General features: G+C 49.0%; 1 protein-coding gene across 1 annotated transcript in view; it reads right to left on the reverse strand.

Annotated features, from left to right (window-relative positions):
• Positions 1-25,040, reverse strand: part of ANOS1 (anosmin 1) — a 182,031-nt gene that overhangs the window by 25,850 nt on the left and 131,141 nt on the right. Inside the window, exons 5-8 of the mRNA XM_041740610.1 lie at positions 24,150-24,334; positions 21,617-21,746; positions 9,037-9,242; positions 5,882-6,026 (exon numbers count right to left, since the gene is read on the reverse strand). Of these exons, the coding sequence (XP_041596544.1) occupies positions 5,882-6,026; positions 9,037-9,242; positions 21,617-21,746; positions 24,150-24,334 (666 nt within the window). The remainder of the gene's footprint in view (positions 1-5,881; positions 6,027-9,036; positions 9,243-21,616; positions 21,747-24,149; positions 24,335-25,040) is intronic.

Below are 25,040 nucleotides of genomic sequence, written 5' to 3' on the forward strand. Positions count from 1 at the left end.
AGGTGAGACATCGTGGGACGTTCGAAGATGACGGAGCAGGAGGTGCCGCTGGTGCTCAGCACCGGCCGACGGGGAGCTGCGGGCGGCTGGCGGTGCCCCGAGCGTCGTGCAGCAGGCGCCAAGGCCCGCGCCGCCTGCCTCCTGGACACGGTCTTCCCCGGCCTCGGGAGGGGCCGCGGGGCAGGAGGACGGACGCGTCTGCCTGGCGTGACAGAGCAGCGACCGGGCCGCCTCTCAAGGGATGAGGCCGCCCCGCCCTCGGCTTCAGGCCACGTGGCTCCACGGTCCTCCCCTACACTCGGGGCCAAGCTCGGCCGCCGGCCGCCCACCGACCCCACGCGCTTCTGGGCCGAGGCCCGGGAACAAAGCCCGACGCGGGCTGCACAGCCCCGCAGCAGCTCCCTCTGCGTGGCACCAGGTGCAGGACGGGCGTCCCTACGGCCTGGGACATGGGAGGGACCGGCAGGAGGAACCGTGAGCGGGGGGGACCAGGGGCGGGAGGGGCCATGAGGAGGTGGAACCATGAGAAGGGGGGAACATGAGCGGGAGGACCATGAGGAGGAGAGAACGTGACTAGGTGGAACCATGGGTGGGGGGAACCATGAGCGGGAGGACCAGGGGCGGGAGGGGCCTTGAGGAGGTGGAACCATGAGGGGGTAACCATGAGCGGGAGGACCATGAGGAGGAGAGAACGTGACTAGGTGGAACCATGGGTGGGGGGAACCATGAGCGGGAGGACCAGGGGCGGGAGGGGCCATGAGGAGGTGGAACCATGAGCGGGAGGACCATGAGCGGGAGGACCATGAGGAGGAGAGAACGTGACTAGGTGGAACCATGGGTGGGGGGAACCATGAGCGGGAGGACCAGCGGCGGGAGGGGCCATGAGGAGGTGGAACCATGAGAAGGGGGGAACATGAGCGGGAGGACCATGAGGAGGAGAGAACGTGACTAGGTGGAACCATGGGTGGGGGGAACCATGAGCGGGAGGACCAGGGGCGGGAGGGGCCATGAGGAGGTGGAACCATGAGGCGGGGAACCATGAGCGGGAGGACCAGGGGCGGGAGGGGCCTTGAGGAGGTGGAACCATGAGTGGGGGGAACCATGAGCGGGAGGGACCATGAGGAGGAGAGAACGTGACTGCGTGTAACCATCAGTGGGGAGAACCATGAGTGGGAGGACCAGGGGCGGGAGGGGCCATGAGGAGGTGGAACCATGAGTGGGGGGAACCATGAGCGGGAGGACCAGGGGCGGGAGGGGCCAGGAGGAGGTGGAACCATGAGAGGGGGGAACCATGAGCGGGAGGACCAGGGGCGGGAGGGGCCAGGAGGAGGTGGAACCATGAGAGGGGGGAACCATGAGCGGGAGGACCAGGGGCGGGAGGGGCCATGAAGAGGTGGAACCATGAGAGGGGGGAACCATGAGCGGGAGGACCAGGGGTGGGAGGGGCCATGAGGAGGTGGAACCATGAGTGGGGGGAACCATGAGCGGGAGGACCAGGGGCGGGAGGGGCCATGAGGAGGTGGAACCATGAGTGGGGGGAACCATGAGTGGGAGGACCAGGGGCGGGAGGGGCCATGAGGAGGTGGAACCATGAGAGGGGGGAACCATGAGCGGGAGGACCAGGGGCGGGAGGGGCCAGGAGGAGGTGGAACCATGAGTGGGGGGAACCATGAGCAGGAGGGACCAAGGGCAGGAGGGACCAGGCGCAGGACAGACAGTCGGTAGGGTCCCAGGACAATGACAAGGAAGGACCAGGAGGGCGGGGCCAGGAGGGCGGGACCAGGGGCGGGAGGGACCATGAGGAAGAGAGAACATAAGTGGGTGGAACCGTGATTAGGGGGGACCATGAGGAGAAGGGACCAGGGGTGGGAGGGGTCATGAGGAGGTGGAACCATGAGTGGGGGGAACCATTAGCAGGAGGGGTTTTGAGAGGGCAGAATGTGACTGGGCGGAACCATAAGTGGGGGGAACTATGAGTAGGAGGGACCAGGGGCGGGAGGGAGCACCAGCGGGAGGGACCAGAAAACATGACTGGGTGGAACCATGAGCGGGAGGGACCAGGGGCGGGAAGCACCATGAGTGGGAGTGACCACGAGCGAGAGCGAACAGGGGCAGGAAGGACCAGGAGTGGGAGGGACCATGAGGAGGAGAGAGCATGAGTAGGCGGAACCATGATTGTGGGGGGAACTATGTGCGGGAGGGACCATGAAGAAGTGAGTATGTGAGTAGGCGGAACCATGAGTAGGGGGGAGCCAAGAGGAGAGAACATGAGTAGGCAGAACCATGAGTATGGGGAACCATGAGCGAGAGAGACCAGTGGCGGGAGGGACCAAGGGCAGGAAGGGCCATGAGGAAGAGCAAACAGGAGGCAGAACCATGGTCTGGAAGAATGAGCGGTCCCGTGAACGGTGGGGACCAGGGGCAGGAGGCACCAGAGGAGGAGAGAACATGACTGGGCGGAACCATGATTAGGGGGGGAACCATGAGCGGGAGGGACCAGGGACGGGAAGGACCATGAGCGGGAGGGGCCATGAGGGGGTGGAACCATGAGCGGGAGGGACCAGGGACGGGAAGGACCATGAGCGGGAGGGGCCAGGAGGGGGTGGAACCATGAGTGGGAGAGACCACGCGTGAGAGGGAAGAGGGGCGGAAGGGAACATGAAGAATGAGTACATGAGTAGGCGGAACCATGATTAAGGGGGAACCATGAGCTGGAGGGACTATGAGGGGGAGGGATCATGAGGAAGTGAGAACATGAGGTGGAACCATGAGTATGGGGAACCATGAGCGGGAGGACCAAGGGTGGGAGGGACCATGAGAGAACATGAGTAGGTGGAACCATGTGCAGAAGGGACCAAGGGCCTGAGAAACCATGAGGAAGTGAGTACATGAGTAGGCGGAACCACGAGTGGGGGAAACCAGGAGTGAGGGGAACCAAGAGCAGGAGGGACCTTGGGAGGAGAACGTGAATAGGCAGAACCATGATTAGGGGGGGGAAGCATGAGCAGTAGGAACTATGACGGGGAGGGACCATGAGGAAGTTAAAACGTGAGGCGGAATCATGAGTATGGGGAATCATGAGTATGGGGAACCATGAGTGGGAGAGACCAGGGGAAGGAGGGATCATGAGAAGGAGCAAACAGGAGGTGGAATCATGGTCCAGGAAGATCATGAGCAGGAGGGATCATGAGCGGGACGGACCGTGAGTGGTCGGGACAAGGGGCAGGAGGGACCAAGGAAGAGAGAACATGAGTAGGCGGAACCATGATTAGGGGGAACCATGTGCCAGAGGAACCAAAAACGGGAGGGACCATGAGGAAGTGAGTACCTGAGTAGACGGAACCATGAGTACCCGGGAACCATGAGTGGGAGGAACCACGATCTGGAGGGGCCATGAGAACATGAGTAGGTGGAACCAGGATTAGGGGGGAACCATGAGGGGGAGGGACCATGGTCGGGGGGGGGATCATGAGTGGGACGGCCCATGACCAGCGAGGCCAGGGGTGGGCGGGGCCAGGGGAGAGCGGGGCGGTCAGGGACACGCAGCAACAAGGGCGGGAGGAGCAGGAGCAGGAGCAGGACCCCCCTGCGGGGTACCAGGAGCAGCGGCTCCGTGCGCCGCCACCCCGTGGCAGGCCGAGGTCTGCAGCGCTGCCTCCCGTTGGGCTCGGGGCTGTGGGGCTCCACCCAAATGCCGGGCGTCTGCAACCCCACAGCAGGTGGTAACGGGGCAGGGCCGTGGTTTGCGCGTCCCCGAAGGCGAGGCCAACCAGGAGCGCGCACACGCCCCTCAGGAGGCCGCCTCACGGCGCGGGGGGCTGCGAATGGCCTGAGCACGGCGGCCACTGTGGCCCACGGCCCACGGCACGTGCCGGTGGATGCGGGCGCCTCGGCGAAGCGCGAGGAGCCCAGCACCTGGAGGCCCGAGGGCCCCGGAGCCAGCCGCGCTGACGCTGAGGGGCGGAGCCTGCCGCACACCCCGTACTCGCGTGGGTTCGTGCCGTGCCCTGCGTCCGCCGAGGCCTCGCTGCTCCGCGCTCTCGGGCCTCACCGCCACCTTAGCGGCTGCTGCCTCCGAGGCGGGCTAATGCTTGTGGGATCGCGTCTGCATGTCCATCGTCCACACTCCACATTAGGCAGAGATCACAGCGCATCCAGTGTTGCCAAGTGTGTGCGTCCATGTGCGTGCGTGCATATGTAGGTGTCTGTATGCAGATGTGTGCGTGTGTGCATGTGCAGGTGGCTCTGTGTACGTGTATGTGTGCATGGTATGTGTACATGGATGTGCATCCTAATGCATCCTGTACACGTGTGCACGCATGTGTATCTGTGTACACGTGTGCCTGCTTACGCATCCTGTACATGTGTACATGCATATGCCTGTGTATGTGTACGTGTGCATGCATGCATATGCCTGTGTGTGTGTACGTGTGTGTGCATGCACATGCCTGTGTATGTGTACGTGTATGCATGCATGCATATGCCTGTGTATGTGTACGTGTGTGCATGCATGCATATGCCTGTGTATGTGTACGTGCGTGCATGCATGCATATGCCTGTGTGTGTACGTGTGTGCATGCATGCATATGCCTGTGTATGTGTACGTGTGTGCATGCATGCATATGCATCCTGCACCGTGCATGCATATGCACATCTATTTGTGTATGTTGTGTATGTACGTGTATGTGCATGTGTCCATGTATATGCACATATACACAAATATACGTGCAAATGGACTAGGTCGTGTATACTTGGGCTACACAGTACATATGCACACTATATAGTGCGGCGTGTTCATAGTGTAAGAGTAACACAGCAAGTATCCCCCCATATTACACGCAGTGCTGGCATAATTCGTAGCCATACATTTCAGGTTGAGGACGGATGGACGACAGCATTGAAAAATCAGTCTAAGTTTCTAAACATACAGAAAAGTTAAAAAAATTTTTTTTTCATGAGAATTTTTCGGTAAGTTGTATCATGCCCAGAGTTATACAGAGAAAGAGAAGACTGTTTCAAATACATTTAATCTCCAAAGAGACGGTTTCTCAAGCAGGTAGGAAGCTCTGTTTCTGGAACGTTTTTGAACGCGTCATTTCAAACAGACCTCCTCATTCCGATCCTATTTTTTGCAGGTGGTACAAGATAATTACAAGCAATGACTGCGCCTAAGTCTGCAGAGCGAGGCTCGCCTTTCCTAAATTCAGACAAGCTTCGAGCCCACTGCTCTACCCTCCGCACCGGGCCCTAATGAAAGGCAGACACCACGGGGCTCTCCTCCTAGGGAATCAACATCACACGCTCCTTTCATCTGCCCTGTTCCGGAAGCCTCGCCAGGCGCTTCTCCTCTGCGGCTCTCACCGGCCCGGCCCCTCTTGTGAACAAAGCCAGGAACAAGAAAGCGACTTATTTTCTGGCTCAGATGGGGGTGCCATGTAAATCCCTCCTTTTGCTTTGCACGGTCTGCAGCAAACATACTAGTTTAGGAAAACTGGAGACAAGGGAAATCAATATGGGAATAATTAACTCCGTGGAATATGAAGTAGCCTTTCCAGAAGTGACTGGGGCCGCTGTGGAATGCCAGTTAGAACGGGTGTGTCCCCTGCCCCAAGTGCAGGAGTGGGAAGTTTTCTTGCTAAACTTCCATTATGACACCAAAGTAGTGCATATTCAACAGATAAAAAATTGAAAGGTTGAAAGTGTGTGACACACAGTAGTTCCAGAGGTCATCTCACCCAGCACTGGAGGCTCACGGCCAGCAGGGTCTCCCAGGGCACGACTGCCGGGGAAAGGCTCAAGCTCACTCTCTCTGTCTCTCTGTCTCTCTCTTAGGCGAGCCGCAGCTTTACCACCCGCCGGAGGACAAGGACTCGGCACTTACTGTGGCTAACGGCGTGCGCCGGCGTGAAGTGCAGGGAGGCCTTGGCCCCCTTCAGGCGCGTCTGCCCCCAGTACGCCACGGCCTGCAGCTCCACGGTGTAGCTGGAGTCTGGCTGGAGTCTGTCCAGGATCACCGAATTCTGGGACTGCAGAGGAAGACAAAATTCACCACGCCCGTTACACGCCTGCCCTGCCTCTCCTCTTCGTCACAAAGCCACACGGACCTCATGCAGCGGCACGTCAACCCCTACTTGGTTCTGCCCTCAGTTTTCTAAAATCACACAATTCTCTTCGTCTTTAGGATCCGAAAATCCTCTTTTACCATGCATCAAAATAAATTTTATAAAATGACCACACATATTTTTTGGAACCTGTTCCTCATCCAATGACTGGATCCTCCCTGATACTATACAACTGAATAATTCCGTCCCCTCCCATTCTAGACACCATCTCACAGAGAAGAGAGATGGGTTTGTTGTAAACTGACCGAGCTCATGTTGGCACGTACCTGGAAAAATTATGAATTGGCACTAACTGCATATTTAAAATATTTCTTTTAAATGTCCTATGAGTAAATTTCAATCAAAAGTAGTGAGAATCATCCTAAGAAAATGTTTTAAGATTTTTTTTTTGGTCATCGTTATTGTTAGTGTCAAGCACTCATCCAGGTTTCTCTGTGTGACGTGCAGCATTAAGTGAAGCAAGTCAAAACGACCTCTTTGCCTAATGGCTGGAGGCCAGACAGGAATTCTACTACAGGCTGAGAGATCCAGTGACACATCAGAGCAAGCCAGGTGTCTGATGGTGGCCTCAAGACAGGAGCACACGTCTGATAACCCTGAGTCAGGTGCTTTTTCTAGGGTTACGGGAAACCAGCTTAGGAAACTCCCCTGCAGAAACTTGTAATGAAGAAAAATAAAGTTGGGTGTCTTCGATTTCAGACATTTGTCAAACTGTTATGCATGTGATGGCTGTAAGGCTTACCCAGAAACTACGGGGTGGTACTGACAGTGACACGGGACAGGGAGTGTCCCACTGGCACTGCAACACCTAAGGAACTCCCGTGTTTGAATTCCACCGTCACCTGTTACCAACATTCTGATCACACTCTCGGGCCTTGTGAGATCTCTTTTCGGCGCGAGAACATGCTTTCCGTGGGCATTCCAGAACCGCGACCATAAGGCTCACTGCAAATTCTGGATGGCGCCGCTATGGGATTCGGGCTTTTGAGGGATGAACGATCAGAATGCGGCCATCTCCAGCTGTTTGGCTCTGGAAGGCTGACGGCACAACCGCAAGTCAGAGAGAGGCAGACTCTAGGCCACAGGTGGGTCTTCGAGGGGAGGCAGGGGCAGTGCTCTGCACCGGGTGCCGCCGGAGGAAAACCCTCTTGGGGTCTCCCGGTGGACGTTTTACATCCTTTAACCTGTAGTGTCTTTGCATAAACTACCAATCCTTGCTGTCTTTTACAGAGGGTTTCCTGTTGGATTGTTTATCATTCTCCCCAAACTGCTGTCTCCCAACTAAAAAAAACTTACTTTTGAAAAAGCATCCCCTTGAAGATCCCCTCTCTCCTATTTACCAAGGATATTAGTAAATCTCTTGGTAAATGGGGACTCACTGATCCCTAAAAAGAAAATTTTATAATTTCTCATGTTCTCTTGGATTTCTCCAGTTTTTTTAAAAGATTTTATGTATTTTTTCATGAGAGACAGAGAGAGAGGGGAGAGGCAGAGACACAGGCAGAGGGAGAAACAGGCTCCATGCAGGGAGCCTGACGTGGGACTCAATCCGGGGTCTCCAGGATCACGCCCCGAGCTGCAGGCGGCGCTAAACTGCTGAGCCACCCGGGCTGCCCGATTTCTCCAGTTTCTAATCCTAATCTCAACTGGTGAGATTTTAACATTGAGAATTTAGTGATCCACATGACCTATAGCTTGCTTATGGTGGATCCAAAAATTTAAATAGTGACCTACAATTTTGGCTACCCTGTCCTATTAATGGTGTCAATTAACTCTGCAGTTCACGTTTTATTTACCTAATTGACACCAGAAATACACTGCAGTTTCCTAGTAACCCATGATGCTGTTTGCTGATTGATGGTGTGGGTGTGTGTGCATGTATGCATGTGCGCGCGCGTGTGTGTGTGTGTGGTATGCAGGCACTATTACCATTTTGCTTCCTACCCCTTATGGGTCCCACAACTTAAGCTCCTTTAAATATTCCTATGTGCCAACCACGCATTGCCAATTATCACTTATGGTGAAGTCCTTAAAAATAAAAGATGGAAATGTCAGAAAGTTTCTTAAAAAATAAAACCAAAATAGGCATCAGCTAAATATCAAGGTTACAGACTTTTGGAGACATGTTTTAGAATTCGAAATGACACAGAAATTAGAATCTTCACTGCCAAAAAGAAAAAAAAAAAAGGCTTACCATCCTTTTTGTAAGACATCTTCAAATATTTATTTTTTTATGGAATTCAGCTTTATAAATTAGGGGGAAGTTGTTTATGTAAGTTTTCTAACAACAATAAAAGAAACCGGGTAACTTCTTTTTGTGCACTAAGAAATTCATACAATGCCAAATGTTCACGATCATAGCAATCTCATTTCAGAAAATGGTTCAGTGAAGACTTTATTTCTTGGCATCTGGAAAATAAACCATTCCAAGTTCTTTTAATCAATGAGAGCAATATATTGTCAAACATGCATTTTCTAAGCTGATTAGCTTACAGAAGGAAATCCCCTGCGACAGAAAAGCCATGAACATTGCTCACTGATTTACAAGGATCTCAACCAAAACCAAAGAAGAAGATCTAGATGCTAGGGACATTTTGAATTACGTGATTTTCTATGACCGGGCATCAAGACAAAAATGATTTCTGTTCCGCTCCTTTCTGGCATCGTGCCTGCCATTTGGAGATGAGTAGGTCAACGGGCTACCTGCAGCTATTTTCACCTAAAATGTCAAAGGCAAAACTTCTGGAATGGCCCTCCACTCTCTGCACTTCCTCAGCGCAAGTGAGAGGGATGGGAAGTTTTCCTTCACCCATTCCTTCTCTTAGCTCACCAGAGGCCACCCCTGGGATATGCGGCCTTCAGTTCAAATACGCTTTGCAAGAAGACTCCACTCTTGCTTCCTGTACCCACTTACCCCATCCGTAGTCTTTCTCCGCTTCTTTTTTGTTGGGACGAGGGATCTGCTGTTGACCGTCCAGCTCCAAAACACCTTGTAGTGATGCACGGGGATGTCTGGTTCCTCAGGGAGATCCCAAACAATAGCCACGGTCACAGTGTTGTCACTGTTTACGGTGGAATTTGCAAGTCGGAGGTTGGCCGGAGCTGGGGGTGCGGATGGATCTGAAATCCAGGAGAAAGACACACCATATACTCAAGTACCAAGGTGACAACAAAAGCCATGTCTTTGGATGTCTAGTAACTACACTGTCAACACATGAGCACTGCCCTTTACATGTAGAGAAGCTGAAAATAAATACAGTCCCTTCTGTAAGCCTCAAATGAAAATACAGGGCACAAAACAGGAAGATAGATTCGTTTGGGCCACATTTGTAATCCAGAAGGTTCTATATACCACTATAACCCAGCTAAATTTTCACTGTACCACAACTGATAAATTTTTATGAAATATGGTAAAATTGGGAGCACCTGTGTCAGTTAAGTGTTTGACTCTCGGTTTTGGCTCAGGGCGTGATCCCACAATCATGAGATCCAGCCCGAGTTGGCCTCTGCACTCAGCATGAAGTCTGCTTGAGATTCTTTCTCCTTCTCCTTTCTGCCCCTCCCCGCTCACATATGCTCTCTCTCAAATAAATAAAATCTTTTTTAAAAAAACAAACAAACATGGTAGGATTCCATTTAGGCTGGTTGGCATTAAAAAGGTCAGCAGAGTAGACCTGGCTTTGAAAACTCTGGGCAGAAAAAGAAAGAAGTTCAGCTCACCCGAGTAATTGTTTTCATCTTAGTGGTCGTGTAGCTTTTGATCCTTGCTTCAGGAAGAGTGAAAAACGGAGATCAGCAAAAATAAAGCATTTTTTTTTTCTTACTCTACATTGCAAATTGGATGGCATACGGATGACATCCATTTTTGTAATTTCACCATTTCTGGCTTGTCACATAAACCAAAACCTTCTCAGCTGTCAAGAGACAGACTAGGCTCTGGAATTATTACTCTACAAATCTCCATTTATATATATATATATATGAAGATGACTAAACATGCACGAGCTAGACGGCCTTTCCTTCATTCTCTGCCATAAAGTGAGCAAGTGTAGATGCCGCTCACCACAAATTATTTACAGATGGTTTCGTTTTGAAGACGCTTTCCCAGAAAAATGCTGTCAATAATTCGAATATTTATAATACCATCTGCATCAGAAGTGGAAAGAGGTTATAGCTAACTTGATAGAAATGAAGCAGACCAAGGGAAAAATACCCATGTTTTTCTGTCGGGATTGTTCGTGGTTTGGGGATGATGAAAACATGAATCACTTTTAAAAATCTCTTGCTTTTCTTGGATATGTAAGGAAGGAGTGCAGGTCTCGTTGATTGCTCAATTTTTAAAAATGAGAACATTTCGTAGTCACTTTTTCAGGTGAGTGGCTAACCCAAAGCACAGTTCGTGATACTGTTGATCAGGTGGTCCTGAGACAGTCAACTTCAGGAAACTTCTGGGAGCACCCGAGACATACACTGGGATACGCTGACTCAGTGAGTCCCCGTGGGGCCCCTAGATGTATAAATTTTATATATTTGCATAAATATGTATTTATAGGTTTTATGTAAAATATTTTCTATGTAAAACACATGTAATTCTGAAGCAGATGATCTAGCTGCAGGCCGGAACTTGAAAAGCACTGCACCTGGTGGCAACAAAGCAAGAGGTGTGACCACCCCTGGGTTCTGGATAAGCTGGAAAACGCTGGTTTGCCTCACCCTGGGCCTGAGAAGCCCCGCGGAGCCGCCGGGGAGCCCCACTCTGATCATGCACGTGGACGCAGGGACACCGCTGGGCCCGCCTGCCCTCTGAGTCACGGCCTCCACCTGACACGACTCTGCTCCCAGTGTGGCTCCTTCTCGGCCTCCCCCTCTGGCTCACCCCACGCCGCCGTCTCTGCGCAGGACGCCACCCAGCCCCTGCACTCAGGGGCTCTTCTCCCTCGTGTCCTCGCACTTTCTGGGGCTCTGGTCCGTCACAGCTTTACCCAAGGGCTTCGTTCCGCTGACTCTCAGATGCATGTGTTCAAGGGAGCCTGGACGGTCAGCTCCGCTGGAGGCCTCCGAGCCACCTCAGACATGATGCATCTCAGTTCTCGTTGTCAGCAGCTCAGGAGCCAACGGTTCAGTAAACGCAAACTCCTTCCTTCCACTTAGCCAGACGGAAGCCCGAAGTCACACGCGTCCCTCGTAGCCCTTCAGCAACACCTGTTGGCACGGACTTCAGCGCATCCACGGTCAACCGCGTTTTACCCCACCAGCACCCTGCACCGAGGCACCGCCACCTTTCCCCCAGTATGGCAAAGGCCTCCCCTCAACCCTCCCCAGTGCTGAGGCCTCCGGGAGCCTCTCCCCAGTACGGCACGGGGGACTCCGTAGTGCCCACACCGGGTCCCGTCGCTCCCGCTTGAAGCTTCCCAGCTCAGAGTCCAAGCATTAGCAGTCCCCCAGACGTCCTGCAGATCGGGGCCTCGCGTTCCCTCCCAAATGCTTTCCCAGGCCCACCAGACCTTCTGCTCAAGTCCCATCATTCCCGTACTAGGCCGTGGAGAGGACAACCACCAGGCTGAGACTTTCCCATGGTCTGCCTACGCGCTTGCCCCCGCAGCTCCCCACGGCGGGCGCCTCACCTGGTGTGGGTCTACCAGATGCCACCCCATTCAAAATAGCTACCAGCTCTTTCCTCCTGCCCGAGAAAGTTTTCACCATGATTTCTCCTGCTTCCTTGTTCTCCACAGCCCTTATGACCAGTTAACTCACTTACTATGTACTTTATTTGCTATCTGGCTCTACCCTCAATAATGAAAGCTCCATGAGAGGAGGAAGATTGTTTTGTTTTGTTTTGTTCACTCCTGTATTCCCAGCATTGAGAAGAGTGCCCAGCACATGGCAGGCACTCAGGAAACAGATGCTAAATGAGTAGGTGAATGGATGACAGTTTTCCTAAATGTTTACTTTAATCTGATATTTCAGTTCCAGTTTTTGACCCCATCAACTGAAATGGATGAATCGTGACAAGACCATAAAGGGAACTGCAAAACCAAAGGGGGGCTCTTTCTGGCTTGAAATAAGAGACTCAAAGCAACCCTCCTTCCTCTATTGTATGACTCCATCTGTAACCTAGAAAAAGGAGCTACAGAGTTTTTGGAGAGGGAAACTAGTTTGCAGGCTAATCATCACTTCAAGACAAGGAAATAATTTCAATATGTAAAGACGATCACAGCTGTACATGTTTTCAGTGATGCACCTGAAAGTCTGTGTACGGAAAATAAAGTTACGTGAATTCTCAAGTTATTCTAGGTGCACGGGGAAGAGCTCAAAATCATCTCCTCTTCTCAAGAAATCCAAGTGTAATAATATTAAATGTTTCACCAGTGTCTTCATCTACTCCATTCAGTACATTCTTACTCACTGCCCCAGAAAACTTGATCATAACTTGGATGTGATCAAAATCCAGAATAACGTCATCTCCTTTATGGAACATTATGAAACACACAAAAACATAATTTCTGAGAACAACGTATGAGGAAATAATGCTTTCAAATATGTGAATTAGCAATTTTTGCTTTACATTATCTGACATTACCTTTACATTATTCTCAACAATTCACGCTATCAAGATGGTGTACTTCCATTACCAGGATGAGATGCCCCCCAAATAATCACTGTTCAGTTATGAAGCAAAAGGCAATTGCAGAGACTTTCTGGTTGCTGCCCTGATTCTCCTCTGTCAACCAAATATTCATTTCTCCATTTATTTGCTGTAGACGTCAGGTGAGAGGCAGCCTATCCCATCTGTCTAATCTGAAGGACTTCATTTTCAATCCTAAAATTCCCATAGTCAAGCCATTCCCTGCTTTGTGTGATGGCTCGTTCCATTGCAAAGGAAAATATATTCCCTTTGCTGAATCACACAGAATCTTTTCTTTTCGTTTGCATGATGTCTTAATTGCATTCAAATTTTGAAATGTCTACTTGGAAGTCTGCATGTGAAAAAAAAATATATATATATAAAGACTCTACATTTTAATAAAGCCCTAACGCATTCTATCATGTATTTACTTGGCACTTAAAAAAAAACTCGTAAATGCTTTGGGTTAGAGGTAAAGCAACTTGTCCAAGGTCATTGAAGTAATGGGGGGCAGTAGAGTTGGGAGAATGGAAAGGAGGGCAGAAAGAGGGCATCGTCAAGGCTCCAAAATACACGCCCACACATGCCTCGTCTCTACCTATGTCTTTTTTTTAAAGATTTTATTTATTTATTCATGAGAGACACAAAGAGAGAGGCAGAGACACAGGCACAGGGAAAAGCAGATTCCATACAGGAAGCCCGATGTAAGACTCGATCCTGGGACTCCGGGATCACGCCCTGAGCCGAAGGCAGATGCTCAACCGCTGAGCCACCCAGGCGGCCCTCATCTCTACCTATGTTACACATCCATCGCTACTATGGGCCAGTGTACCTACAAAAAGAAAACACGGAAAGCTCTTGCGTGGGGAACGTGTTCATCTTTTAATAACCTAGTGCAGGAACTGACAAGCTTTTGAGTCAGGGGCAGAGAGTGAACTCTTCAGGATTTGCAGACCATGCGAGCTCTGTGGCAACTACCTAACTCTGCACCTGTAGCTCAAAAGCCACCATGGAAAATATGCCAACAAATGAGCTGTGTGCCAGTAAAACTTTATCTGTAAAAGCAGGCAGCAAGCCAAATTTCGACCAGGGGCCATACACTGCCAACCCCTGAGCCAGTCTTTCAAAAGCAGCACTACCATTAGCTTTTGAAACATGACATGAGCACGATCTCTAATGTTATCAAGGTTATACTTGTGGAGTAAATGTTGGACTTTTGTTGCCATTTTACAGATGAGGAGATTGAGCGTGGGAGATTTACATTCTAGAGCAAAGTGTGAAAGGTCAGAGTCTTATCACAAGACCAATGGTCTCCAAGCCCTCCCTCTGAAGCTTAAATCAGAGGATTTCTCCTCCATCTCGATTCCCTTTCTGCTGCTTTCTACTCCCTCTGTGTTCTCCCCAATTATCTGCAGAAACCCATCTCCGAAGGCAGAAGGAAGCACTCTTCCAAAGCTAACCGGCAGAGGAAGGCTGTGGTAGCTTTTTCTACTTACATACACTTTCCAGTTCAAGCTGTATTAATCCTTTAGCATGAATTTATCTAATGTTAGTGCTGGACAAAAATAGTTCCTTTTATTCACGATCACATGTGATGCTTTCAGCCACGGAAGGTGGAACATTTGGGTTTCACATAGAGATTTAAGGTTTCATTCTTTCTTTAACCTTTGGTGTGTAATGCCACAAGTGAATGGTAGCGTGCTTATCAGCAAAAAAGGGATGATAAATAATCATATGCACATACACATATATACTCAGACTTGCGCATATAGAGGAACAACATATGTTCTAAGAAAATAGATGTTACTTTTATTACTTACTTGATTTCCCCAAATGGTATCCAGAGATCAAACCTCCCACTGACACACACTACAGAAATATCTCTTAAGCTAAGTAATAGTGATCAAGTGGAGTTACATTTTTAAAGCAATGGTAAAAGCACTCATGCATTTTGCAATCGAAAACCAAATCGAAAGGTTGGTTCTAATATTTGGCTTTTCTTTTCCTTTCCAGACTCAGCAGTCAGGATAATTTTCCTTTCCTCTTTTTTTTTTTTTTTTTAAAGAAGAGAGGAAAAGAAATCACCCTGCAGTATCTAGAGACAGAACTCATGAACCTCTGAAAAGCTTCAGAAGCCACACGGCAGGAATGTTTCCAACTCTTAAATAGTTTCAAGACACATGCACCGGGGAGTCGTGCCCAGTGGAAATGGCACACACGGAGCAGCTGCAGAGCCGCATAGAGTCATGGGTCCCCGCGGAGCAGCAGGGAACTTTATTACTCCCGGTGGTGTCTGTTCTCCTTTTACTAACACTCTGTAAGGTGTGCCTGGAATAACATCCGGGGTGATACTTAGGCGCTCAGAAAGCAATGCTGTCTGCTGATTTTTCTTTCTTTTTTTTTTTTTTAAAGATTTTATTTATTCATGAGAGACAGAGAGACAGAGAGAGAGAGACAAAGAGAGAGAGAGGCAGAGACACAGGCAGAGGGAGAAGCAGGCTCCATGCAGGGAGCCCGACATGAGACTAGATTCCGGGGCCCCAGGATCACACCCTGGGCCAAAGGCAGTGCTAAACCGCTGAGGCACCTAGGGATCCCCTGATTTTTTAAAAATTATTTATTTATTTATTTATTTATTTATTTATTTATTTATTTATTCATGAGAGACAGAGAGAGATAGAGAGAGAGAGAGAGAGAGAGAGGCAGAGACACAGGCAGAGGGGGAAGCAGGCTCCATGCAGGGAGCCCGACATGGGACTCGATCCCAGGTCTCCAGGATCACACTCTGGGCTAAAGGCAGCGCTAAACCGCCGACCCACCTGGGCTGCCCTGATTTTTCTTTTAAATGCATCCTGTACACATGGGAAAATAGAGCAGAAGGATGCAGGAAAAGACGTGAATGTGGAGGGAAATGAATATCATAACTAAAAGATAATGCATTAGCTGAATGACAACAGAAGGCGTATTTTAACATTTTTCCTTCTAAGTTCCCTTTAGTGTTTGCTATTCCAGAACCTTAAACTGATATTGACTAACTGCAAACATCCAAATAAATGTCTGCTTGCTCTTGGCAACACGCCAAAAAAAAAAAAAAAAATATCAAAATAAAATCAGGTTTTGCTTTTGTACCATCTACAAAATTAGAAGTCTTCCTTCTGTCACTATCCATGTTGAGGCACAGAAGTCATGCCGAGGGGCAGAAGCACTCTTTCCCAAGTTCAGCAAGCTAGTAAAAGAGCATTTTGGCAGATATACTAGGCCTTAGCCATACATACTTCCAACACTGGGCACGTGAAGCACACAGATTTTTTGCCCCTTCGATTCATACCAACATGCTCAAGGCAAGGTGAAACACCAATTTGCTGCAAAAGATAAGCAAACATAGCAGGGAACCCAAAAATTTCATTTTCTGTAAGTACGACTGTCCCTCCTGGTGGTTTACTCACAAGTCTGGGGACTCTGTCAGTTAGAAATTGGTGGCTTTCTTACGTAACGTGACGCTTGCCGGGTGCTGGCATAGGGTGGCATCAGGGGAGAGGCCAAGTGAGGCTGAAAGGCATGCCTGTCTCCGGCTACCACCAGCGTCGGGCACAGGAAGGAGACCGGGAACCTGCTAACGCGGGCATTCCTTCCATGGAACTGTTAATATACTGATTTTAAACCCCAACTGAAAATGTACGAGATGCCCCCGTAATAGGAATCCTATGGGTCTGGAGCAAAAGCCCGGGTAGACCCCCCCAGTTCCTGCAACTGTACAGTCTCAGGACACACAGTTCAACTTCTAAGTGCCAGCCTGTCGCCTGAGCCTTCACCTGGGCCCTCAGGAGGCTGTGCCCACGTGCAGGACAGATGCGCCAGGAAACAGCTGGAGCCCCCGTGACAGTGTCCTCGCGGGAAGGAGTTCTGGTTGCCCCGGTGACAACCAACATGAGAATGCACCTTTTCCTCCTCCTACCCACCCAGTTTCCTGGATTTCCTCCGAAGCTAGCAACCCCCACTCAAAGCTTTCACTTGCCTGGGCCTCTGGGGAAGCCCCATCGCTGTAGGAAATGTCTGTGTGTCCAGGTCACCTGCTAACAGGGCATGTTCCCACATCCTTGTGCACACACGGCACAGGCCTAGCAACACCTCAGGGTTCTACACACCACACCTCCTATGGTTTGTTCTCCGTGCAACAGGATAGAAGAGTTGGGGTAGACCCTACAATCTGGCAGCTTGGGAGCTAGAAAGATGCTTCATCCTAGCAGCGACCTAGGAAGCTAATTCTCCGTGGAGAAGCACTACCAGTTCTACTCCAAATAACGAGACAAAACAAAACATAGAAAACAAAAAAGAAAAAAACAAAAACAAAAAAACAAAGATATTAGGATACTGAATTATTTGTAATTTTAATTTTTAGTGTTGAAGCCAATTATCCATCTTAATACTGGGGGTAAGGTAGTAGAAAATTTAAATAAGTAAATACAGAAATTATCCCAACTGCTATTTGCGGCTTCCTGCTGCCAGGAGGAATTACTGATTGATTCTGTCCATTTTATAATCATGCATCTCTTCCACGGGAGATAGGGAGGGGCTAACAACAAGACTGGTATTCACCGGGAGGAGGAAAACATGAACCTGAGTTACCAATCTATGCATAACTCAGAATTTTCTGTAAAAATCATTCTGAGGGGTTAGGATTTAGTTATGGGAAAAGACAGGAGTTAAAAGGAAATTAACTTAGTCAATAGCCAATCCATTCTGGCAAACCACAGTAATTCTGTATTTAAACATAACCGTTAAGAAGAAAATGACAAGAATTTGGGCTTTTCCACAAAAATCAGGATTATGGCCAATGAATACCAGGAAGAAAGCAAAAACGAAACCCATTTTATCAAGTTCTTTTTTTCTTTCTCTATTTAATTTTCCTTTTATTTTCAGAAGTGTTTATTGTAGATGGAGAAAAATCCCTTCCCCTTTCCCTTGACCCAGACTTAAATTACTGAGGCTGGCCCTCCACCCAACTCAAATACACTAGAAATTACTTACCCTTTGCACAGACTATTATTTTAGAGGCAATCATTCTTTCTCAAAGCCATTTTAAACCACTAGAGGACTTACAACGGTACAGTTTCAGTTCTGGAGCACACCAGGAATAAATGGGCTTTTATTAAATGAAAATGCAACGTTTTTGGAACCGTAGCAGCCTCTGGTAAAATGTCCTATTTCCTGCTTTGACAAATACGCCCTCTATCCATACTTCCGTACATCTCATCGTGAGGAACATTCTAGACTGCGGCTCTCACGCTTTCGAGACCACAGAATTCGGAACAGGTTCTATCTACTGCGGGTTCACTGAAGATGCACCTCGGAATCACGGGACCAGCACAATTCAGCTCAGTGGCTGCAGACGGCCTCCAGGGCCTGTCCAAAGGATGCTCGGCCCTTGGTACGATGGCGCCACATCTTTCCCACTTACTCAATCTCATCAAGGGAGAAAGGGGTCTTAACGGGGGGAAAATTGTTTAAACGACTTTAGGGGAACTTAAATTGTATGTCGTAAAACTCACATTAAACGAACAATGCGATGACTTTTAGGATTTTCTGAGATGGGCACCCCATGTCACCCACTTTTACAATGGTTCCATCACCCCCAGTAAGATTCTTCGTGCGTTCCTGGGAGGATGTTGAGGCAGGAACCAAGCTGTTTTTGTGTCTTCAGCTTCAAAAGCTTATCCACTCGTGCTTCTCAACAGCGACCTTACCAGCACGTCCTTCAGCTGTTGCTGAAGGAAGAAGGCTGTTTGCAGAACGGGGCCTGAAACAGCAATCCCAGTGACTGGGAAGCGACTACCCCTCTGGAACTCTGCGTATCCCGAAATCACTCTGTATCCTATGCATTTCCTGCGAGGCACGGGCACCTTCTCAGGTGCCATCAGCTGTGTCCCCCAGGGGCTCCCTCCTGGCTGCGTCCAAGTGACCATCATCTTCTACCAGGAAGGTTGCAGTGACCCCCTCCCCAGCTCCACGACCCCGGCATCCCTGATTCTCTGTCCTCCTCTCTCTCATCTCTTCTTTGCACAACAGTTGGGGAGGCCCCACTAAAATCTCAGTCACATCATGTTCTTTGCTCTGCATCCCCCAGCTGTTCCCATACCTAACAGAGCATAAAATCCATGCTCTTTACAGTGGCTATGAAAACCCAACAAACCCACTTCCTTTCTGCTTCTCAGGCTTCATCTCCAGGTCCCCTGCCCTGTTTTGCTGCTCAACCAATCCTCAGGCTCTTCTGCTGTTCCATGAACACTGCAAGTTCACTCCTGCCTCAGGACCTTTGCACCAACTATTTCCAGAAGAGCATTGTAACTGCAATGCTCTTCTTTCAAATTGGTACAAGGCTGATTCACCTCCTTTACACAGACACCTCTCTCTCTGCAAAACCTCTGTCCACTCTCCCTAAAACTAAAACAAAATACCCAAAACATGAGCTGTCACTACCTACAAGAGTATTTTACTGTTTCCTCAAAACCCCAATTGGCAGAAGTGTGTGTGTGTGTGTGTGTGTGTGGTACTCCACCAAAGCACACATTTTTCACCTTTCCTTCATTTATTATCCCTTGTGCCTAGACCAGAGCCTGACACATATAGGAGCTCAACAAATGTTTCTTTAATACAAAAGAGAATGAAACTTGAGTGATGAGAAGGCGAAGATTCAGAACTAACTTTGTTTCTACCTTAAAGTTTCCCCAGTAAGGCATGGAGGCTCTTGGAGGGTTCTAAAAGTGAACGATGGTGGTGCACACCCCCATAAATAGTACAAATGACTGGACTATACTCTTCGGAGGAATGAATTTAACGGTATGATAATAACGGTATGATAATTATATTTCAGTAAGATTGTTATAAACCATTTTCCCATTAAGGCACATTTCTCCATTTGAGGAGATCTGAGTAGGTGAGGGAAGATGTGGTGCCATCTTGGAAATGGGCAAGTGTCCTTTAGACAAATCCTAGAGGAATTGTGTTCAACCATTTAGTGGATCTGTTATATTTCCATAATTCTGTGATGCATTTTCACTGGGAAAAGAGTAGAATCTACTATGAATTCTGGGCAGACATTTCTGGCTTGCCAGAACTGCAAGGACAGTGTCTGGAACGCTCAGTGTTGGGTGTGTCTGGAAAATCAGAGACGAGAACAACAGTGTAATGGTGAATGCCATGCCTCCCCAGCATGGTGCATTCTCATTTAGCGAAAGCCTATTTAAATCTGAGGGGTGCAGCTGGAATTGCAGACTGTTGAGGTGCTCAGATATCCAGGGGGCATCCTGGGACAGCACGGCCTGGCTACATGCTCAGGAAGGATGCCTCTGAGGTGCTGGCACTGGGGGCTGCCAGCAGAGCTCTGCCCAGATCCCACCCAACCACTGAAGGTACTCCACATCTGTCTCCAAAGGCTGGAAGCTGCTACCGGCTGCTCTCTATCCGCAGCCCTGACCTGAAAGCACCAGCCCAGGCAACCTGCAGGCAACCGCACAGATGGTAACGTATTTTGACCTCGACGTGCCTGGATTGCATCTGAACCATGAAACCCAAGGTGAAGAGTTCTCAAGCCTCTTATTGATCCTTGCCTCTGAACCAACTGTTAATTATTTCCTTTGCCTCTCTAAATCATCAGACCAATTGGAGACACAGCCTCGAGACGAGGTTTGATGTCTATGATTGCAGTTTTAAACTTCCTTAGTGGATCTGCCTCAAAGGAGGGAAAAATGCAGCTTCCCTTTCTTTCTTAAAAGGTCTTTTAAAATAAAGTTAACAGTGTACAGCATACGGTGTAACAGAATCCAAATACTAACTTATTTTGGTTGCAAGCTTTCCACTTCTAAGACCAACGATGACATAGACAAAGCGGCGGCAATATTACATCGAGAGAAATGCACAGACTGGCTGTGACGTAGACATTTCCCCAATCACACAACAGAAATCACAAGTTATAGCAGCCACTCCAAACGTTCCCATAGTTGGTTAGGAAGTGAATCAGCTCACTAGCCGTGATCTGTGAAACGGGATCTTGTGGCAGATGTACAGTGAGCGGTGAAGGTGTAGCCAAGGAGGCACAGCCGGAGAAACACACACGGAGGCATTACTGGCATCTAACCCAGGTCCATCCTGCCACTACCACACACTAAACTTACCTGAGATGTCACATCATTAGTATTTGTTGGATCCCAGAGACTTTACTAATAGCAAATGAAATAAGAACAGAACAAGAGACACCTGGGTGGTTCCGTGGTTGAGCGTCTGCCTTCGGCCCAGGGTGTGATCCTGGAATCCAGGGATTGGGTCCTGCATTGGGCTCCCTGCATGGAGCCTGCTTCTCCTCCCTCTGTCTGTGTCTCTGCCTCTGTGTGTGTGTCTCTCTCTCATGAATAAATAAATAAAATCTTTAAAAAAATGAACAAAATAATGGCAATGACATAGGTGACTCACGGTTTCAATTCTGGATGTTTTCAAGCATAAGAGATTAATACACACTGTATGCAAACACCGTTTCAAGAAAAGCTGCACCATCTGAAGTAGCTCAAACTAAACCCTTCTCTCCAAAACTTAATTGAATGGTGACTACGCCACAGTATCTTGAGGCAAAGATTGATGGGGAAACCACCACTTCAAAGCGGAGGAAACTCCATTATATCATCTCGGGTGATGTTTTGAAGGTAAAAGGCCCAAGGATGTTCTTAATCGTACATCCTCACACATCTGGCCCCGTTCACAAAGAACAGCAAAGCCACCTGCTGACCAACCATAAATATGAACATGGGGACACCACGGCTCCGCATCCCAGGCGCGCCCGGGAGGAAGGAGAGCGTGGGGTCAGGAGAGCAGGACTGACCTTTGGAGGAGCGGAAGTGTTTGCTGGGGGCCGTGAAGCCTCGGGTGCCATGCACGTTGACGGCTGCCACTCGGAACTGATACCACCTGCTGGGTCGTATGTCGGTCAGCTGGACCCGCTCATCTGTGGTCTGAGGAGAAATGTCACAGGGCAGAGAGACGGGTCGGTCGGGTCCGCCTTCAGAGCACACCACGTCGGCAGCCGGCCCAACGCCGCCCTGGCCTCCCTGTGCCCTTGTGCAGGAGTGTGGCCATCGAGCGCGGCTGGCAGAAAAGCTGTCAGGACTCGAGGAATTTCTAGGACGTTTTAAGTGCTTCATTCCACTCCTAGGGATTTCACCCCAAACAGTTAAAGATCTCTGGAGCCAACGCAATGAACGTGCCTGGGCTACTTAAGTCTGGTGATTTAATGTAGCATTAAAGCCACGAGAGGTTTCATCCCTCAATTACACATCTGAGCATTCGAATATACGCATGAGCTAATCATGACATTATAGGCAAGAAAATGAAATCATCTTTCGATTATAGAAAGAAAATGCCTCTCTAGCGTGCTTGCCAAATACAGTCTTGGAAGTCGCTATGAGGACCCATGCGCTTTAACGAGTACTAACAACTTCTAGAATTACACTGAACCCAAGCCTCTCTTCCTTATTTGTGTAAATCGGGTTAAGACCTGCAAGGTCCCAGTCGTGTTCGTCCAAGGGGAGGTGTGTTGACATATCTCTGTCCCAGAAAATGTCCAAAGGGAAAAACACTGGACACTGGGGAAGGTGCTAGACGGGCTGCCTCTCCTGCTGGAGGCACAAGGCAGGACTAAGCTCTCCCCCTTCATCAGGCTGAGGGGAAGTGTGGCTCTTTCTCCGCCACCCTGCGGCGGACCTGCAATCGCCTGCACCGATGACAAGGGCCACAAGGCCACGTATGGCACCTCGTCTACGGCCACTGCGGACTCAGCCTGCGCCCAGTGACGAATGCAGGCCAGGAGGATGGAACTGAACCCTCCCACACCCCAGTCCCCAATAACCTCTTGAAAAGGGGTGTCACCTTTGCTTTACTATCTACAAGGGAAGGCTCTGGACTCTCCAACATGGTTTTCTACCTCATTTGGTGGAACAGGAGGGGACTCTTGCACGGACATCAACGTTTACTAGTCTTGAGTTTACAAAAACTGAACTCAGTGTGATTCCCACAGCATTTAGCAAAGAAAGGAAGGTGGGAGGAAGACAAAGACGTGAACTAGCGAAGATAATAAGATTAACTGAAGATCTTTCCTCTCTCCAGAAGAGAAGGGATAAAAGACCTGATCTTTTTCTTTCTTTTTTTTTTTTTTAAGAGCTGATCTTATTGTCAGTTACTTTCATAAGTCTTTAAGTAATTTGGAAAATTTACAAGTGAGATTATACCATTAAGGAAGCACACCACATAAATCAAAGAGTCTTTGAGGCTGTATGCCAGACATCTTTATGTTTTATGAAAGCAAACTTTTTTTGAGAGAATAAGTATGAAATAGAATTACAAAATTTATTTGACCAGGGTTGGTTTTGTTTTTTGTTTTGGTTTTTTTTGCCACTAATTTGTTTCTTGTACATCAAATTGTTCATTTACTTAGGGCGGGGGGGGGGGGGTGTCTCTAAATTATTTTAGTGTTTATCTTCTTTGATATACTACTATTAGGAAAGAGCCAAATTCCCTGTCCAAACACCTGCCCGCTGAAATTTATTTTGTATTTACTGAAAAGCACAATGGGAATCTCGTCCTTGGAGCAACACGACCTGATGGACGCCGGGTCAGAATTTCTGCCTGCAGACACATGTGGAAAAGGCACTGCAGTTGCTGAGGGCATGAGGCAGGTTCACATTGAAAATTTGTTCTTTCTCTAGAACCGTGTAGGTTTCTTACAGCTGGTAGTCCATTTAACAGCTCTTAAAAAGAAAGAAAATATTTTGCTTTTCTCATCAGCGAGACAGCAGAGGAAGCAGCGGAGCTCAGATAAACCCCGGGAGTGCTGCCGTCCAGGTGGGGTATCAGTTGACCAGGACGGAGGAAGCACTTAGCAATGATTGAGGGGCTGCTGGCTCCCTCCCACCACGGCCGTGCAAGAGAGGAATCTCACTGCGCGCCACCCCAGTCCCTGTGTAGAGCAAAGGCTTCGACGCAGGAGAAACAGGAATGGTTCAGATGAGCTAGTCCTAACACAGTTGCATTTCTCCTACTTGGGTGGGTTTTAGGTTTATCTCAAGGAAATACACTTCTTGGAGGAAATAAATGTGAACACTCAGAAAATCTCTCTTGCACATGTCTTTTGAGCAAAGAAAGCCAACACTCAGGTTACTGGTCGCACTGGGTCACATCTACGGAGCTCACAGACACATGTCTTCTGCAGACACGCATGCTATGACGTCCACGGCTGACTAAGTCTTTTTGGTAGCCAGGTATTCGGGCTGAGGCACGGCGAGTTCACTCTGTACCTGCGGGTGGGTGTTAGACAGATGCCACCGAAGTGGGGGGGGGGGGGGGGTCCAGGAAGCGCTCACCTGGGCTACTGTCTGCCACTGTGTGGCATCGTCCTCGCTAGGATGGATCCCGTAATTCCACCTTCTCTGTACCACGTAGATCACGGGCTCGATGGAAATATTGAATTTCGAGGACCACTTAATCTCCAGCTGTCCGGACTGCAGTTCTGTAAATCGCAACTCCTTCCTGGGCTTCAGGGGGACACCTGAAACAGGACCATGGCCATGAAAACCGTTAGCGAGGGATGCAGGTGCATGCAGGGAAAGCTGAGGAAGAAAAGACAAATCTTTAGAAAAGACAAATCTCAGGTAATGACAAGTGATGCTCACTTCCCTCCAGAAAAGTGGCTTCGCTCTGTCCAGGTTCCGTGTTTGAAACCTTCTGATGCAGAGGTCAGCCCGCTGCATCTCCATAGCATTACCTCCTTTGCTTCTCACTTTCCCATTTTTACAAGAGGCCCTAAATCGGGTCCTGATTCTGAATGAGCATTTTTCTCCCCAGTCAACGGGAGAGCAATTCTTTCATGTGCATTATTCTGAATAAACAATGTTACCGAGCTACGTCACTGCAGGTTCCCAAGGAATTCACATGAGGCCACAGTCATGAAGACTTTGAAGACCCTGCTCCCATTTACCAGGCTCTGCTTCTACCGATACAGTCTAAGGTCATTCTAACATGGTTCCCTGATTTGCTCACCTCTCCTGTCTCAGAAAATTTGCCTTTTCAGGGAAAAATTATAAGGCTAAATGCTCTCATGTGGTCAGACCTTACAAGAATGATTTCCAAAGCGTAGATCTCTCGCATTCCCCAACTGATTGCTGGGCTCTCTCCTATAGGCTTATGGTTTAAAATTGGAAAATGATGAATTTATAGTGTTTGGTTTTGGCACGAGCGGCCGCCCTGCTGCAAAA

Source organism: Vulpes lagopus, chromosome X, assembly GCF_018345385.1.
Source record: "Vulpes lagopus strain Blue_001 chromosome X, ASM1834538v1, whole genome shotgun sequence".
NCBI classification, from domain to species: domain Eukaryota; kingdom Metazoa; phylum Chordata; class Mammalia; order Carnivora; family Canidae; genus Vulpes; species Vulpes lagopus.